This window comes from Alexandromys fortis, unplaced genomic scaffold (genome assembly GCF_014885135.2).
Source record: "Alexandromys fortis isolate MF-2015 unplaced genomic scaffold, M_Fortis_MF-2015_v1.1 scaffold_123, whole genome shotgun sequence".
Lineage (NCBI taxonomy): Eukaryota > Metazoa > Chordata > Mammalia > Rodentia > Cricetidae > Alexandromys > Alexandromys fortis.
The window spans coordinates 4,950,382-4,969,495 of NW_026068003.1; the positions used below are offsets into that span (position 1 = coordinate 4,950,382).

Consider the following 19,114-nt stretch of genomic DNA (forward strand, 5'->3'; position numbering starts at 1 on the left):
GTTGTTGGATCTCGGCTCTATTGTTGATGCATTTTCCTTACAGTGGATGGTCAGTTAAAGAACCTTCATCAAAGTCTTAGTCCATACAAAGGAGAATTGGGCTGACAGAGAAGCGTGTCAGTTACTGCAACAGGTGCCACCAGTGGTGCCTGGCAGTCAAGAGTCCTTCAAAACACCACTCAAAAGGATAGAGAACAGGATGGGTTGCTTATATTCGGACTACAGTGGGTGACCGGGCACATGTTCCTCCTGGCCTCATTTTCCCCATTGTTTAACTGGAGATCATACCTACCTTACACAGCTGTCTATAGGTGAAAACAAAGGGTAGTACCTTTTTAGCCTCCAAGCCCTGAAACTGGCAGGGGGAAACTATGAGAAGCGCAATTGCTGTCTTGAAGTTCCTGCCTCAGAGTCTACGTGCGGAGTCAATATTGTATTACAAAGGCCCCATATGCTCTACAGAAGAGGATTGCATAATGCAAGCTCTAGAGGAGTGGGTTGCATAGTGTGACAGTCAAGGGCATGACCCGGCTCCTGGACATCTGGTCTCAGGCCCCAGCCCCCAGCCACGCTGACCCAACCTTCCTTCTTGCTATGCACAGGTATCAGGAATAGGGAAAAGAGTTAGGAACACCATTAACTTTAACCCATTCACTATGGCCCAAACTGTAGAAGTTTTAAAACTCGTTTACCTAGGAACCTTGAAGAATCTTCAACTTTTTATATGACATTATCAGTCAGATCCCACAAGGAAATCTTTGCTCTTTAAGCCACAAAAATGCACTGAAGAATTTGAACTTTGGGCCCAGGGATCAACTTCAGTTGGTAGAATGCTTGCCCTAGCATTCATGAAGTTCTAGGTTCTATTCCCAGCATGGCACAAAACCTGGTATTTGTTGGCACACACCTTTAATCCCAGCATTCAAGGGCTGGAGGCAGAAGGATTAGGAGTTCAAGATAACCCTTGGCTATATAGGGAATTTGAGGTCAGCCTGGACCATCTGAGACTCCACCTCAAAATAAATACCACACAAAGAAAGAATGCAAAGTCAGGAAGCTGCTGAGGGCCATTCCAGACTGGTTAGCCTATTTCCTTTTGCTATTTCGCTTTAACGATCTTATATGTCTCTGATAGACACAAAACTGTTGTTGGTTTGTTTTTTAACTGAAACGAAGATTCTTTGTGCATTTTCGTTCTAAACCCCGCCTCCCACAGGCCCCCAAAGAACAGATCCTCACCTAAAATGTGTAATCTGATTCTCCAGCAGAACTCGGAGCCTCTCTTTGATTTCTTCGAAGCGTTCTTTCTCTTCAACCGTCACAGTTCCGATTCCGTCAGGCCTGAAAGAAGACACGCTATGCGGTGACGGCAACCTCACAGGCTGACACCAGCAAATCAAATTCTGACCAGGAGGAAACTGTCTGCTCAAGAAGCAGCAAGCGCAGTGACGGATCCGACCATAGAAACAGGCCGCTTCTCAAGCAGAAGATGGTTCAGGGTTCTCATTCACTGGGAGCTGAGAGAACTCTCTCTCTCGTTGGTATGAAATAGTGAAGTGGCTCACAGGTTAAGCCCAGCTGGTTCCGTCTGGTCATAGACTCTTAAAAAGTCTAAAGAAGCGAACATGATTGTATGTGCGCACGCACGTATGCGTGTGTGCACATGTGTGAGACTGTGCGCATGCCCATTCATGTCTGTGGAGGGCAGAAATGAACACCGGGAACCTTTCTCAATTGCTCTCCGCCTTAATTTTTTCGACAGGGTGCCTCCCGGAAGTTTGATGATGTAGTAGGCCCGTCAGCCTGCCTCCTCTGCCTCCGATTTCCCCAGTGCCAGGCGTGCAGGTGCCCATTACTGCACTTAGACGGAACTGGGGTCCTCATTCCAGGGCAGCAGGCCCTTTACTGACTGAGTCATCTCTCCAGCCCCTCCATCGATCTTTTTAAAATTAGGAAAGTTCACAGCCTAGTTTAGATTTCTGGTCTCTCCTGAAAGTTCCAACAACTGCCCTTAACTGACAATTGCCAACCAACACCTTTTTCCTCAGCAGGGTGGATGTTTACCTGGCTGGATCTCTAGCTTAACTGTCTCAAAGGCGCCGGGGTTTGAGGCTCTCCAATTATTACGAAAATTCCTACAAAAATCACATGCCATGTTTTGCTCCTAATTAAATTACTCAGTTTCTAATTACTGTTCAAAATTACGTTAGGATTAACAACCCAGGTGTCGTCCAATCATAGTGAGCTACTGTGATAAAGAGCAAGACCCTGGAAAACCCAGTGATTGCAGTGGAATCATGCTTTCGTTCCGGGTCACCCTGAGCACACACACACACACACACGCACACGCACACGCACACACGTGCGCATGCGCGCACACACACATACACGCACACACTTCTCTAGACCATTTGCATTGGAAATATCTGACCCATTCATTCAAAGCCTTTAGTTCCCAGATCTCTAGTGACTTGTGATACTGGGCTATGCCAGTTTGCAGATTGCTGTGTGACCTGGAACGTCTATAGGAACATTCCTCCGTCTGCACAACCCAGTTATAGAGACCAGACAAATGGTCGTGCTCACGAGCCTTCTCGGGGTCCCAGGAGATGGCAAGAAAATCTTTTGTAGTCGACCAAGTTGACTATGCGAAGTCAACACTAAACTTCTGCCAACTTTTAAACAATCACTTTTTCTTCTTTTTAAATAATAAAAGTACTCTATTTGAAAAATTTAAGAACGATCCTCTATCAATTTGTAAAATAAAAGAACAAATAGTCACCCCAAAGAGTAAAATATTATTCTCCTTTTTTGTAGTCCTCCCCAATCACAGGAAGTAAAAGAGCAAAATGGTCAACAAGCAAGGATATGTGAGTTCTAAGTGCGTGCTTACATTTTTCAAATCTACTGAACACAAGTCGAAGATCAAGTCACAAAGTTTATTTAATTTTTTATATTTATATTGATAAGCATTCCTAATTCCCATTGCCCTTAAATCCCAGAATAAACTCACTGGTACCACAGAATGCCTGTCAGATTGTCTTTGATAACGTCTCGTTATTTCCATTACAAGTTTGAATTTCATTCAGTTCTGGCTGTTATGCCAAAATCAGTTTGCTAATGTACTAAACACATGCAATTGGCATGTACACCCCCATATTTGATTGGAGGGAAAAGGAAGTTATTCAAACAATTTCACGTTTAACAGGAAATTAACACAGAGAAAAAACGGTGCTATTAGACGTAGTTGACAATGAACATATAGAGGCCTAGACATCACAACCAGCAACAGGAATGTCCCAGAGATATTTGTCACCTTTAGTGATTTATTTACTTTTTTGTTTGTTTGTTTTTTGGTGGTACTGAGGACTGAACAGGGCCTTATGAATGTCTGGCAAACATTCTATTACTGACATCTCCAGCTATATGTTCTGAATTCCAAGATGAACTTGTCTGCGAATCAAGGCATTCATTCCTTGCCCAAGAAGCCTTGTTGGACTCAGCATTTTGGTTTGAGCCCGAGACAATAAAACAACTGAACAATGAGCTGTGTTTCACCTTCTTAGCTAATTCTCACAAATGTAAACTGTGCTTTGAATCTAGCCTTTCGCTCTGGGGATGCGTGTTAAGGCAATTAGAGGACTCTGCCTTCCTGATGGCCTCTCAACGAGAGCTGGGAACACTGTGGACGGCAGGATGGAAACCAAGTAAACGTGTATTGCTGTAGCCACAAATCAAATGAACCTCACTGAGTTGGCAAAGCTCTCCTTCAGACTTCACCTGCAGAATCAGGGCATAAGATCCTGTATGGTCTCAACAGCAAATGTAATTTTTTTTTAACTGCCAGATCGGTAATATTACAGTGTTGGTGACAGGGACAGTGTCTGACAGACTTGGTGAGAGACCCACTAGGGATCAGTTTGTTAAAGACCAGAAAGCTTAACAGCAGTAGTAGTTATGAAGTCACTTTAGTGTGACCTGAGAATATTATTTTCTAAAATTCTGTGAATCATCATTTTCTTTTCCACTGAGTTCTGTAATTCACCGGTAATGGTTCACAGGTGGAGCGCTCAGAAAACAACCTGTGCCAAAGATTTTGAGGGAGTGCTGTTTTCCTTTATAAAGTATTTTTGTTTTTTAATATTGTGTGTGTGTGTGTGAGAGAGAGAGAGAGAGAGCGAGAGGAGAGAGAGACAGGGAAATAGAGAACAGGCACGCATGCGCTATGGTGTGTGTGTGAAGAACAAATGACAACTTTTGGAGAATCAGTTCTGTCCTTCACTGCGGGTTCCTGGGATTGAACTTAAGTTGTCAGGCATGCGAGGTGAGCACTTTGGTCCCGTAAGCCATCTTGCTGGCCTAGGAGCTGTGTTTTCTCCGGAAGCTATATATACTTTCGCAGAGTTATGGTTCTCAACCTGACCATGTTTTAGCATCAGCTGGAGGCCTTGTGGCAACTCAGCCAGCCTGGCTCTACCAGTTCTTGAATTGGTAGGTTTTGGAGGGGGCCTGAGAATCTGCATTTCTAATGGGTTTTGTGGTGCCACTGCTCTGGGAATCGTGCTAAGAATCACTGATACACGCACATGCACACACTGTGTACACACACACAGTAACCAAGACAAAAAGGAAACCTCAACGGAGGCTCTTCCAGGGTCTGGAAGGATGCCTTTGTTTTGGCGTAGTCTTTTGTATGTGGATGATGGATGCTAGCTGAATGTCATCCGTAGCATTGTTTATCCTTTGAGATAGAGTCTCTCCCTGAACCCGGGATTTGTCAGTTTAGGGGGACTGGTTGGCCAATCAGCAAGCCCCAGGGAATCTTTCTGTCTCCACTTTCCCAGTGCTGGCCTGCTTTGCTTTCCCAGCCTGCTTCATTGGCAGAGCCACTTCCCCAACCCCTTGATCAGATGCCTTTGATCCAGGTTCTTAACTCCCCTGAGATGGACTTGAAAACAGAGACTGTGTTAGAGGAACACTGCCCCTTTCTGAGTTTCTACTGCGTCAGGAAAACAATGGTGATTGCAAAGCAAACCGCAATAGCAGCGCGGAACTACGGTCTCACCGACAACAGTCTTTTACACCTTCTCCCACCCTCCCGGAAACAAGGGAAATGTTCTTTAATTTTCAATACCCAATGCTTAATGAATCATAAAGGAGAAAAGGCAAGATTTAAGCTTTTCATTCAAAAGTCCCAATCTGGGATATGACTTCATTCAGAATGAAAGGCCAGGAACCTGGATTCCCCTCTTTCTCCAACATGACTGTACATCTCCTTCCTCACTAGCTTCTGACTCTTCAGGTCCCCGCTGCCTCAATAACTGCCCTGGACATGGGGAAAGGAAAAACAGATGGACTCCATTATTAATGCCTTTTATTAATGCCTTGAAGGCAGCTCCTACGTTGCCCAGACACTGCACATCTCAGACGCCGGATCCCCTGATCTTTCAGCAGGAAGTGAGCAAGGCAAGAGGAGAAGAAGCAGATGGGATGCACTGATCTTAGCAGCTGGGTCTTGACCATGCTGTTTTCATAGGCTAGGAACCCTAGATGCCTGACTCTACCTAGGCTCTGACAGCTGTGAGCCAATCATTCTGGAGCCGAGGCTGAGCTGGTCGCTGTTTTGAAAGCTTGCAGGTCATTCAGATGCAGAAGCAGGGCTCTGATTGGATCCCATCCTTCGCTAGCTCCTCAATTCCATTCCCTTTTCTTTTCTTCACTCACAGTTTAAGTTTGCAAAGGACACAGTATCTCCTTTTTCTGTGTCTCTGGCTTAAAGAGAAGCTGGGAAGCCTCTGAATGATGCTTCAGGGACACACACACACATATGTGCACTTGTGTGTAAACACAGGCACACACCAAGATAAACAGCCCCTGGCCTCTGGTTCCACCTAACTGCACACGGGCTAACCTCACTTCTTGTATCTCATGGTCCTGGAGACTTGAGACAATACGCAGGCCAAGCGTAGTCATCTTTGGAGCTTTGCCGAAGACCGGAAGCTCTCCCACCTGCAGGCCATCGCTGGAGCCAGAAGTGGGTCTCTGCGGCCACGGCAGACTATATTGCATCTGACACAGCCGGCGTCTCTGGAATCTACCTTTCAAGTTTTCGGCAAACCATTTTCTCACTGTCCTTCACAAAGCTGACATTCGCGGCAGCACGATAGGAGAGATGTCACGTCGGCTGCTCTTCAACTTCTTGTCACCGTGGTTAGTACCAGTTCTGTCATCTTCGCTCTCCTCACAGCCCCCCATCTTGAGCCATGTCACAAATAATAATGCGTCCAGGACTGCATCTTCCTTCTTTTCCAACTTTGCTTTTCTCTCGAATCAAACCCACCAAGCCCAGCAGTCATCTGTTATGTAAACGAAAGTTGCCAGTTATGTAAACTGTTTCCCCCTTACCAAGCTAAAGATGATTCATTAATGCACGTTGGAGAATTAATTAGATATTATGATGTCCTGGGCTTGTAATACAAACATCTTGCTACTTGAAATTCCCCAGGCATTCCAGTCAAGCCCCTGTTTTCTGTCGGGAACCGACAGACCTCTCCAAGGCAGTGAAATTGTCACCACAGCCCAGGTAGGCACCAGATTTCCAGCATTCAATCATCCTCCAGGCACGGCTCTACACATCACACTAAAATCTGGGTTGCAAAACACTTCCAAAGGTAAGACGCCTTTTCAAGAAAAGTCGGAATGAAAAATTAATTCAAAGTGTACGGCGACGGGTGTCTTCCGATAGTGCATCCGCTTGGTGATTAAGTACCAAATCCAGGTGTAAAAGGAAACATGAATTCACCAGAAGAGGAAGGAGCGTCTGGTCCACAGCTCTGCCTGCAGCCAGCTTTCAGCCTCCAATCAGTACCAACAAGGGGTAAAACTCCAGCTGAAGAGGAATAGACTTCCATCTCCAAATGCAAATGTCCACATATGCTGGTGCAGGCACTGTAAACACGATATATTCTCTCTCTCCAAATGGATGCATGCCTGCAGACCGCATTATGGATCCTTGAAAATGTCCTTAAACAAGCACAATAGCTGCATCTTGCTTGCTACTAAATTGTTCCAGCCTCGAGCCACGAGCACTTAAAGGGCCAGAGCAGGACAAAGTATGTTAGGCATTCCTTGCCATGTTTCCTACATAGGACAGCTAATCCAGATACATGGAGAATCTTTGACTTAAAAAATATATATATTTATGATATCTGACAGTTCTTCATCCTTCCAGGTTTCTGAGTGCTATCCTTGAATTGGATTTGAGTGAGTGGAATGTTTTCCTTTGTTTCTTCTGGGTACTTAATAGATAGCAATTCAAAACAGCACCAAAAGCAACAGCCACGCGGAGGAGATACCCCTGTCTCCCTGCTTGTTCCTCGAATGGTGTCTATAATCCTAGGTTAATTATAATTTACAATTAGGACTTTCATATCCCATAGCCACTGCTTCATTATGAAAGCTAGCCTTACCCCTTCCCTGTCCCTTTCTTTCCAGCTCATGCCCCCCCCCTTTTTTTTTAATTATGCCCCGACGCCCTGGGGCTCAGAGACGCTGCTAAAACAAATATATCAAAGTTCTTGTGTGTAGGACAGGAAGAAAAACAAACAGTTCCTACACCATTGCAAGTAGCCATTGTAGCCTCTGGGGTTGGCTAATCGGAATTTCACAAAAGGGACTTGGGGAGAGTAAGTATTCCAAGGAGGCCTTTCTGACTGGTTTGCAGTTTATCTGAATCAGAAGTCATGACTCGACAATATAGAGGCTTCACTCTACCTATTATACAAGCAGGGGACTGGTTGAGACGCTACCCCTGCTCAACAGTAGCCAGGAATATACATGCTAGCGGAATGTGGGTATTAATAATAAAAGTGGCTCGGGTTTGATCTGGGTGCTGATGAATGAAGAACCCAAAGATGACTGAGGAAATTACAAAATACGACAAAGCGTGTATTTCCCCAAGAAAGGGACAAGCCTCCCACATCGGAACTTCATAACTTCTTCTCTCGGAGGAGGAAGAGAAGAAGTGTGTTCCATCATTGTGAGACGAACATTGAGAAGCTATGGGTTTGACATTAGAGACCCTAAGTCGGACTTCAAAGTGGTCACAGCAGTAATATGGGTGGCTGTTTGATATCACATCCATGTTCAAAGCTGGGTGCGTCCTCTGCAAGCATGTACTTATGTCCATGTACATATATGTACAGGGGGTTCCAGCGAACTGAGGATGAGGGCACACGTGGAATTTGAGGTAAGAGCTATCAATGGCACGGGTTTCACAAGACTTCATGCTCTTTGTACGGGAGCAAGCTTCCTTCGTGAAGATGGTCACACGATTTCAACAAGGGTGGCAAGTCTACGGCGAATTTTTCCTTGGCTATGTGGGATGCTTGCTTTGGTTTGAAACTTGTCTGTAATTTGCCCTCTCCCTATGACGATTACTTCCTGTTAGGTAAAGCTGGCAGTTTAGGATTTAGGGATGCCTTATTCATGCACAAGGGCAATACCTATCCAGACCTAGAGTAAACCAGAGACATGTTGGTGTTCATAAACGGACCATCAAGTCTGTATGTAACATGGGATGAGGAATAGAGATCACTGTTAGAGCCCCACCCATACCTGTATGTTATGTAAATCACTGTATTCAGAGCTCTGTAAGGCAGATCTATAGGTACTTATGTAGATTTTGGGGAGGAGAATTAAAATGTACCAAACACAATGGTGTGTGTATGCAAATAGATAGAAATAGAGTTGAAAGAAAGAAAAATTACATGTAACTCAATGTGAGGCAAATAGTCATCAAAAACAAACAATAAATTAAAAGAAAAGGAAACCGCCATCGCTATGACACGGAGTGAGGCAAGGACACCATAAATAAGCCAACTGTTATAGTCAGTGGGAGAGAAGATAGAGACCTCAGCTATAGCAGCGGCTTTGAAGAGAAACAGAAATGGAAATACTTGAGAGCATTGATTGGGCCAGGAATCACGATTTGTTACATGCTCTTAGAGAAGGGGGAGTTCACGCGATGGCTGATCAGCTTCTGTCTCGGGCAAGTTGGGGGCTGATTTAGGACGAATGGAGAGGGAGTTCCAATCCAAACCCACAGGATGCACATGGCTCTGTCGATCAACAGAACCTTGACTTTGAACACATCCCCGCAGAAGATCTTTGGATGCGTTTTCAGAGATGGTTTCGGATTCCTGCCCTCTTACATCTGCCTGCAGGCTCATTAATCTATGCAGCGAGCTGTGGATTGAGGCGGTTGGCATTATGGATTTGTTAATTGCTGATACAATGTACTTTCTATGCAGGCCATATGTGAAAAGCAGCAGTGGCATTCAAGAAATGTTAAATAATAATGTAAATGAGAAAAATTTCCAATCTCAATCATAAAGGGATCCAAGGAACATTGACGCAACTTGCAATCATCGGAGCTGTTTGATTGCCTTGTCACTGTGGGACAGTGACCAAAGTGACGCTAATCTAAATGTCATCTAGAAAGAATACTAAAAATATTATGGTGAAAATTAAGTACTGCAACCTTAGGAGCTAATTTAAAAACGAGAAGATATAGCAATTTGCATCTGTGGAATTTACGATCGCCAAATGCAACCGGCTAAACACTCACATTTCCCTTTCGTTCCCTCGCTCTGTTGAGAAACTGGGTTTAGTTCTAAAGAGTTGGCCCAAACTTACAGCCATTCAATCAGGCTAAACCTTTCACATGTACCAGAAGCACGTGAGCTGTTTGATTTATCATATTCAATTGTTTCATTATTTCACTTTTAAAGGCTCAGGTAGGATTTCCCCAGAAGAATTTTGACTGCAAATCGGGTTCATTCCCCTGCCTCAAGCCGTTCAAATGTATAGGAATCAAACAGCCAAGACCTTGCCTAGATAGGATCTGAAATCAGAATCATGGGTGTGGGGGTATCAGGTGTGCAAATTTCTGGCTCCATGCAAGAACTGCGGAATTATTTGAAGGTAGGACCCTGTACTCGTACTTTGGCAGATTCTCTTTTGCAACCCCTGTGTACCCTAGAGTGTGAAAACCACTGCTTCTATGGAACAACACAAGTTATACTCAGGCACAGGGTCTAAATCTTTTTTTTTTGTGAAAAAAAATAATAACAAATCCATTTTATCCCATCATTTGTAAATATGATTTAAAATAAGACTCCTTGACCTCAGTGTTACTGTTGTTTGAGGCTATGCCTGCCTGTGCATTGCTGGTATTTAATAATATTTTCATGTCAGTCAAAAATATATCCAGAACTCACCAAAAATCTTCTGTAGGGAAAATTCACCATGCTTAATCCTGTGTCAGGCACACAGGGAAGATCCCACTGGGATCCTTCTATGCTAGGATATGGGCTTCAGTCCAGAGACTTTCAGTGGGGACTATTGCCTCCTGCTTTACGTGGATGAGGAGAGGGTCCAAAAGCAGAACTCTGGACAGCTGCCATGGGGGCTTCAGAGACCCTGCAGAGACCTCTTCAGAGACTCTCCTAGCATGGTGATATGTTAGATCGCTGTTTTCCGGAAGGTGGGCGTGGACACCAGAGCACAACACAAACAGGAACTCAGCCTTATCTCCACCCTTATTTACTGCCAGGAGGGAGATGAGTGATCAAGGGGTACTTGGTTTTCACTGATGCTCCCTATTTGCTAAGCATATTATGACAAACTGCTAGAAAGAAAATGTTTCCATGCCAATCGGCTCTTCCTGTGAATTAACTGCATACCAGGGCTTAGAAATGGTAGTGGATAAATGAACGCTGGTGCATACAGGATCCTTGTCTGTTACTTTATGTAACTTGGACAAGCACGACCAGAATTCCAGGCAAGGAATGGTAAAAAGAAGTACATAAGAAAAGATTGAAAATACTGAGTAAATGTGGTCTTTAAGGTACCATTTTTTCCAATTAAAGCATTGCAGAAGGTCAAGAAACAGGATAAATTGAACAAAAGTTTAGGACTTCATGCTTTGAAGATGACCTTGCTGTATTAGTGGATCTGCTGTATTGTGTGAGAGGGCCTGCTTTTGGTCCTGGCCACCCAGCTAGCTTACATCCAAAATAATCACAAAGAAATTATATTAATTAAATTACTGTCTGGCCCATTATCTCTAGCCTATTATTGGCTCACATCTTGATTCAACCCATTTCTAATAATCTGTGTAGCACCACAAGGTCGTGGCTTACCAGGAAAGAGTCTAACCAGCGTCAGTCTCAGGCAAGAGCTTCATGGCATCTGCCACTCTGCCCTTCTTCTCAGCATTCAGTTTTGTCTTCCCCACCTACCTAAGTTCCTGTCCTATAAAAAGGCCAAGGCAGTTTCTTTATTCAACCAATGAAAGCAACACATAGACAGAAGGACCTCCTACACCATTACTGAGAACCATTGATTTGGTGAGTACCATAACTCTCTATTTCAGGTGAGTTTCTTTTTAACAGGTTGTGGATATTAGGAGTATTTATTTAAGAAAATAGATCCATGAAAAATGTATAGGCCTATTTGATGTTAACCCATCTTATTTGCCCCTTGAACATAGTTTTAAAATTACAAAGCATAGCTTGTTTATTCTGAATGACTTATAAGGTATCAGATCACCAACAGGATAGCATGACCAAAAGAAAAACAAACAAACAAAAAGAAACTAATCTGACTCATGGTTCTATTTGCATATTGATAGGTTAGTTTTTCAAATGCAAAGATATTCTAAAAATCATCAAACACCTGACTCAAATTACCAATATACCAGATTTTGTCCATTTTTAAGATATCTTTTATGAAAAACTTCACCTTTGAAAGCCTTTAAAGGATAGGGTTAAGACATGAATAGAACCCACTGTTTGCAAAGGTGTTCATGTTGGCATGAATGCAGGCACAGGAATAGGACAAAGGGGGCTGAAAACACAAGCCAATACACATATGGCTTCTTACCTTTTTTGTTCTTGACTTGGGTGGATTTTGGACTCTTTTCTCTTTTTTGATTCTCTTCGTGGCTCTTTTTTGGCCTCTGGTTCAGGAGAAGATGAAGTTTTGCCCCCTTGAAAGTCTGGGTTTGGTAGCCGCCCACTAAGACACACATGCATTTGTTGACTTTTGCGAGGGAGCAGTTGTATAAGGCATGCACAGAGGGTGGCCAGTCATAGAAGAAGCAAGAGTACACATACACGCACACAAACACACACACATGCAAACAAAAAGAAAGGAAAAAAAAGGATGCATCAAAAAGCAATGGCAAATGCATTCAAACTAAAATAATAAGCAAAAGAGATGCAAAACGCATAAGGAAAATCAGAACTGAAAAGAAAATAAGAAATCCAAAACTGTTCCCACGACAAGATGTATAAACCTAACTGTGAATCAAGTGGCAGTCTTACAATATGAAACCCAGACAATGTGTATCATAATTCATGATGATGTTTACCAGGGAGTTTACAAAAACATTTCATTATTTTATAACACTTTCTTCTTCAGTAACATATGTAGAATACAGTGTGACAACCCAGAGAATATAATGCAACTTCTTTCTCTCTCTCCCTCCATAAAGAATTCAATCCAAGAGGCTGTAACAGATAGTCATCAAAGTGTACATATTTATATATATCAGAATTATGCATGCTCCAACCCAGGTATCAGAGTCTTCATGAATATCTTTCATGCAAATCAAAGGTGTTTTGGACTATGGAGCCAGAACAATAGGAGCTGAAGATAATCTTGCTGTCTGTTAAAATATTCAAGGCTACAATGTTATTGTTAACCAGCTCTAAATGATAGAGTTGCATTTCATAAAAGTCTGTCGGTACTGGAGACAGGAAAAGCACAGAACAAATCCCACAGACATTTCAGGACTGTGTGGCTTGCAAAGATGAAGAAGGCTGACACAACCCTGGCTTCAAAGCCAGGTAGCCTGGGCTGGATTCTTCCCCGTGTGGATTTCCCCTTGCTCATCTGAGGCTTGTTTTCCAGAGCCACCCAGCTGTCTTCTGCTGCCTCCCCTGGCTGTCAGCGGGGATGCTTTGGAATATTGTAGACTTGTCTTTATACTAACGTGTGGCTACATACATTGAGATGGTAAGCTGGCTGTGGCAGTGTGGAAATTTATTCCATGCCTCTAGAGCCAAATGGCAATGTTCTTAAATTATTTGCTTCTTTGCATTATTCAGAACATGGATTTCTCCTCCCCCTTCCCCCCCATCCAGGAGCTCTCCAGTCTAAAGAAATAGAATGCTTAGCACAGATTCAGGAGACTTGACATTCTGGTCTTGTCTATGAAACCTACAAAATGAGGGGGTTGGCTAGATTGTGATCGCCAAAGTTCTTCCCGCCTCTGAGGAGATATTCTAAGTGTTCCTGGCATGTTGGCTTCCAGCTTCACCTATCTTCCTTCAGCTCTAGCAATTCGCTTGGCTTCCTTCTTTGCAGGACAGTAGTACATGCTGTTCCTTTTGCCTGGATCCACTCAACTCCTACACACGCTTCAGTTCCCGGCTCTAGCATCATTTCCTCGGGGAGGTCCCCGCTGACATTCTGCCACTCCATCTGAGTCATGTTCCTGATTAAATTCTATCCAGAATTTAATTCCTTCTCTTAACGTATCTTCTATGATCTGGTGTCTAGGTCTTATTTTTTTTATTATGTATACAAGGGTGTGTCTAGGACTTTTTTTTTATTATGTATACAAGGGTCAAACCAGAGCCTGACACTAGGCAAGCACCAAACACTCCTGAAATGAACAATAGGACCAACAAGGACAAAGGAGTGATTTGCCAAGTTCCTTGCCAAGTTCCAGGCATTTTGCTCGGTTCGTCATGTTCACAAGTGTCCCCTCAATCCCATGACAAAACTGTCATTCCCATTCTATAGATAAGAAAACTGTAGTTTGGGGGATTCAATTATCAGCCAGGGTCCCCGTAGAAAGAAACAAAACAATAAACAAATAAACAACCAGCAACGATTAGTACCCAGACTGAGTTACTTCAGGGGCTTTCCTAGAAGTTATTTCTTCACAGTTGCTTAAGGAAAGGAAACTAAATTAGCACTCCTCTCTCTGTGTCCCTCCTTCCTTCCCTCCCTCCCTCCCTCTCTCCTTCTCTCTCCCTCCCCCTTATTTATTCATTCTCTCTCTCTCTCTCTCTCTCTCTCTCTCTCTCTNTCTCTCTCTCTCTCTCTCTCTCTCTCTCTCTCTCTCTCTCTCTCTCTCTCTCTTTCTCTCTGTGTAAGCATGTATCATTGGGTAAATAAGGAAAGATAATCAGTTAGGGTTGATAGTTAAAGTCACAAACCCCTGAAAGTTTCTTATTAATTAAATACCTCCAGACCCATGCTTACCTGTTCCCATGGACGTGGGATGCACAGAAGGCAAAGCTGTAGTGGAGAAGTGTGGGGTCAATCATGGCGCCATTTTCTGCCCGTTCCAGCAAGTCTCTAAGGTAGCAGAGATGCCGATGACATCCTCGGACTCCATTTCGAGCGCAATACTCATCTAATACAAACACCTGGCCAGGACTGAACCAGCCCTGGAGGAAAATAAAGGAAAGGCTTTCTTTTAAATACAAGTTGTTTTCTGGAGAGCTGCTAGTATCAGGAGTGGCTGGAGGAAGGGACTGAAAAACGGCCAGCGTTAACTCTTTTAATGGCATGCCAGCTGCTGGGCCAGCACACTGGCGATGCTCTGTTTATCCCTCCCAGCAGAACATCCTGGAAGATGCTGTCATCCCTACTTTCCCGGTGGGTAAGTTAACTGAGTTCAGGGACGACGTGGGATTTCCTTGTAATTGCTATTGCTGTATAAGCAAAACAGCATGCTTCCAGGAAATGAGAATGACCAGGGCTCCAACATGTACTTTAGAGGACAACTGGGGGGAAGCTGAGGCAGAGTCTGACAAGGGAAAATTGTGATATAAATGCCTTGGTATTGACAGAAACTTTCAGCTAAGCCTTTTAGTAAGCTAGTGAGGTAGACGGGACAAGTGCATCTTGTTTTTCTCTACAACGAGGGAATCTGGATCAGGATGCTGGCCCTAACCCAGCTCTGTCTACTCCACGTCCTCTGTTCCCTATCCTCAGGCGTTTACATAAAGACTAAACTTTGTAAATCTCTACACCTTAGAAGAATTTCTCAGTACATTTTAAGATGAAGGCAATAACAGTACCCCCAAAGACTGAGAGTAAGTTTTCCAAGAACGCATCTGATTTGATCGAACGAAAAAAGAAATTTCTCACAACTAGGTTTATGGCTCTGTCCCCGCCCCGGTAATTATTTGTTTCCTTGTATTTATTTGCTCACCATGAGCCCAGCCAAAGTTTGCTATAAAAGAGAATCCAGATGGAGTTTCTGATGATAATTCAGTGGCAGAATGAATAGAGACCACCGCCTCTGTTTCGTAATTAGAAAGACAGGTCGTTAGAAAGGCCAAGTGACTGGTAGTGCTGATCGATGTGGACAGAGTCTACAATCAAATGATATTGTCTCATTTCTATGACACCTGAAGCAATAATAAATTGTTATTCTAAGTAGGGCTTTCTAAATTGGAAATTTGGGCTCTTTTAAATATCAACTTCCCTTTACTTTGAGGGTCTCCTGGGAGTTGTGTTCTGAACATTACTGCAGCTTGGGGTAGAAGGGACAGGAGGAAAAAGTGGTGGGAGAGGCCAAAGGAGTGTGGGAGAGAGGCCTTTGCAGTGCTCTAATTGTGATTAGTGATCGGGGATCTTCGATTGACAACACGCCGCGATGCCTCCAACGAAAGACGGCATCTTTGCTATTTCAAATTATAAGTTACTGCGGAGGGCGGGAGAGAGTAGTCGAGGCAGTGGGCTGCCCCTATAGGCAACTTCTTTGCCACTCCATCTGCTACCCCAAATGCTAAATCTTAGAGACAACACTGCTGTGAAAGATTAAAATATATTTTCTACGACTCAGATGACACCAAGTCTTTTGTAGATGCCAAAATAGCTGCTTTGAAAAGAGTTGAAGAAATATCAATTAGGAACTGAGTCGGAGACACAGAAGAAAAATTTATGTATCCCTGCTGGTCGGTCTCCAAAACCAACTGAAAAAAAAAAAAGACTGTAATAATGAGAAAAATGAAATATATAGAGATAGGGGATAAGGTCCTTTAAATTTCTGTTATTTTTTCTGGAATTCCGGCTTTAATTAATAGATCCAGGTACATAAACAAGGAAGAGAATTGCTCTGGGTAACTCACAATTATTATATTTTCATTTTAGACTATATTTTAAGCCTATACTGATTGATGGCATGAACATTTCATTTCTGGTTTAATCTTTTGAGGGCATTTTTGAATTCTTCTTTATGGTATATTTCAGGATAAAAAAATTGTTTTCAAACACCGATAAGAATGAAAGTCTTAAAAATTATACATCTTACAGTGTCCTCGAGTAAGCAAAATGCTCCGGAAAAGGTGGTGATAATGTTAATGTACACCCTCATGACCTTCGTAAGTGTCATTAGAGACAGATGATATCAGGAAATCATCTGGGAAAAATGGCCTTGCAATGGAAGGCAAGTGTTTTTTTGTTTATTTTTTTAAGTCAATGTAGTATTCCTTTTGAATCTTGTAAAGTCAGAGGCTCCAGTGAAGAGATTTTCAACATAAGATAATGTGTCATATCATGAGATATGAGCCATAGATTAATAAGCTATCCCCAGAACTTTACTTCTATTTTTGAGATGATTTTACCCTCTTAAAAAAGACATATTGCACCTTCAAGCATCAAAAAGGGGAACTTAAAATAATCATTCAGAATAAGGGTTTATGCTAATGTCAGTTAATTATATAATGTTAATATTACATAACTCTATTAACTTCCATGTTTGAAGCCAAGGACAAGAATTGCCCTCTGCACAAATCATTTGACCATTTTCTCCTTTCTTGTCTACAGTGGGACTAATAACATTTACTTTTAAGAAACAAAATAATAATTTATAATCTGCAAACAGAAATGAAGTTAAGTCTTTGTTATGGCTTGGGGCATGACAATTGAAAACCAAAATTATGTTTTCAAAAATTGGATAAATATGTAACAGCAGTCCTTAAACTGAACTAATTTGACTTCCGGTTTAAAATGGATTTTAGGGAGTGTAAATAGCTGGGCTTCTAAACATCTACTGCACCTTTAAAATTTTTTCTTTAAGGGTGAAGAAGGTTCTGCCTTTGAGAAAAAAAAAAGTGCTACCCAAAAAAAAAACAAAAACAAAAAACAAAGCCAAATGCATTAGGCGTCTGGAGAGCTGGAGAGCAGAGAGCATTAGCAACTACTTGGGTCTTTAGAAGTGACACACAATGCATGCCTTAATGAGCTAGGGGTACCAGGTATAGGATAGAGAGGGCGGGGCATCTTAAACCCCACAACAATCAGGCAAATTTTATAAGTTTATCGCGAGCAGGTTGCCAAGCTCATCCACCCTTTTAGAAAGATTTCTGGTGTAGCAGCTGAAAAGGGGGAAGCTAAGATGGGGTGGCTGGGAATTTGGCTGTATCTCTTGAGAGCACTTCCTCCGACTCAGATTGATTCCTGGGTAAATAAAACTATCGCCACGCAGGAAACTGAAGACGCGTTTGTAATTGTTAAGGGGATTTTGTACGGGAGCAGGAGAGCTCCGACCTAAAGGTAGAGGGATATTTGAGTTTTCAAAAATGTCATGTCTCAATTGCCGTAGATCAAAGGATATACTTGCCAGGCAAGAATAGGAATCGTTAAGTCTGTGATCCAAAGTCAGCCGCTGCACCATCTCAAAGAGGGAAGCGTGGTCAAAGTTACAGGGGTTGGAAGAGATAAATTCATCCATGCCGTGCTTTTGAGCTCTGTCTGCATCTGTTCGTTTACACATGTAGAGAGAGACACAGTTTATAGAGGAACACATCACGCTTCTTTGACATCTCAGACTCATAGGATTTACTAGGCATTGTGAACATCAGCTGCCTCCCTGCTGCCCCCCCTCCAATACCCCCAAGATAATCTCTGACCCACCCCCATTGTCAACTTGCATCAGTTACTGGTGAGTTTAACTGCATTTAGGCAAAAATATATTGGCATCAACATGTTTATCAAATGGTCACAATTCCAGTGCCTCCGTGTTGTTCTTCACAACTACAGATGAGACCGGTAACTTCGCCTGCATTTCACCAAACACTGAAAGCAGATCGGATCTTTGCTGATAGTGGTCTAGCTAGCTTTGCAGGTTTGTAAAAGACTCTGCCTTTCCAGTGGTTGTGTCTAGAGCAATTTCTCAGTGCTTATTGGAATTGTCTGGAAAAGGGCTTATGCTGGTTTTCAGCGGAGTGACAATATTTGTGTCAACCCCTTCCAAATTTTCATTGCCAATTCGGTGTCACGAAAGGTTTGATTCCCCAGCCCTTCAAAATTAAAAGCGTTTCTTTTCTTTCTTTCTTTCTTTCTTTCTTTCTTTCTTTCTTTCTTTCTTTCTTTCTTTCTTTCTTTTCTTTTTTTTTAAAGGTTGAAACCAGGAGAGGAAGTTAAATGAGAGTTTAGTGCTGGAGAGGCAAGGATGTTTGTTGCCTTGTGGGGCACATACTCCATTAGCAAAGCTTATGAAAGAGACAAACGGAAACCGCCAACTGAGGGCTGCGGTCTGCCACTTAGTGTGAGCTAATAGTCTCCGTGTATTCACGCTTTTCCGTACAGGGTGAAGGCTGTAGGCAAAACCTCCTAAGGGCTAACTAATTAATCTCAACATGTGTAACTAAAATAGACTAGCCTTCGCTGGCAAAATAACTCAGAGAATTCAGCTCGAGCGTCACCAGGAAAATCCTGAGGAGGGAGGAACGATGGTCTCTTTTACGGTGAGGAGGTCAGCTCACTGTTTCTCATTCTCTCTTCCGCTACCCATACTACAATTGGATGGAATCTCAGAGCAAAATCAAGCAAGATCTTACTTATCTCCTCGCACGCAGCATTTTACTGGGTTCCAGGGACCTGCCAGGAGCCAGCAAAATAATCAGGGCAAAGGGAAAATTGATTTCTGACTTGAGAGGGTGTTTGAATAATATTTTCCTATATGGCCTCTGTTCCAGGAAGGGTTTTTTTTTTTTTTCCTTTTTCCCTCCCATGCTTAGGG

The 19,114-nt window shown here is 42.8% G+C and overlaps 1 protein-coding gene across 27 annotated transcripts in view; it reads right to left on the bottom strand.

Annotated features, from left to right (window-relative positions):
* Cadps (calcium dependent secretion activator) overlaps positions 1 to 19,114 on the bottom strand; it is a 436,391-nt gene that overhangs the window by 123,155 nt on the left and 294,122 nt on the right. For 26 of the 27 annotated variants that reach the window (XM_050161168.1, XM_050161171.1, XM_050161161.1 and 23 more), the window contains 3 exons: positions 17,714 to 17,850; positions 14,341 to 14,528; positions 1,240 to 1,341 (listed from right to left, as the gene is read on the bottom strand). In XM_050161168.1, coding sequence (XP_050017125.1) covers positions 1,240 to 1,341; positions 14,341 to 14,528; positions 17,714 to 17,850 — 427 coding nt within the window. The remainder of the gene's footprint in view (positions 1 to 1,239; positions 1,342 to 14,340; positions 14,529 to 17,713; positions 17,851 to 19,114) is intronic. The other variant, XM_050161155.1, reaches the window with a different exon arrangement.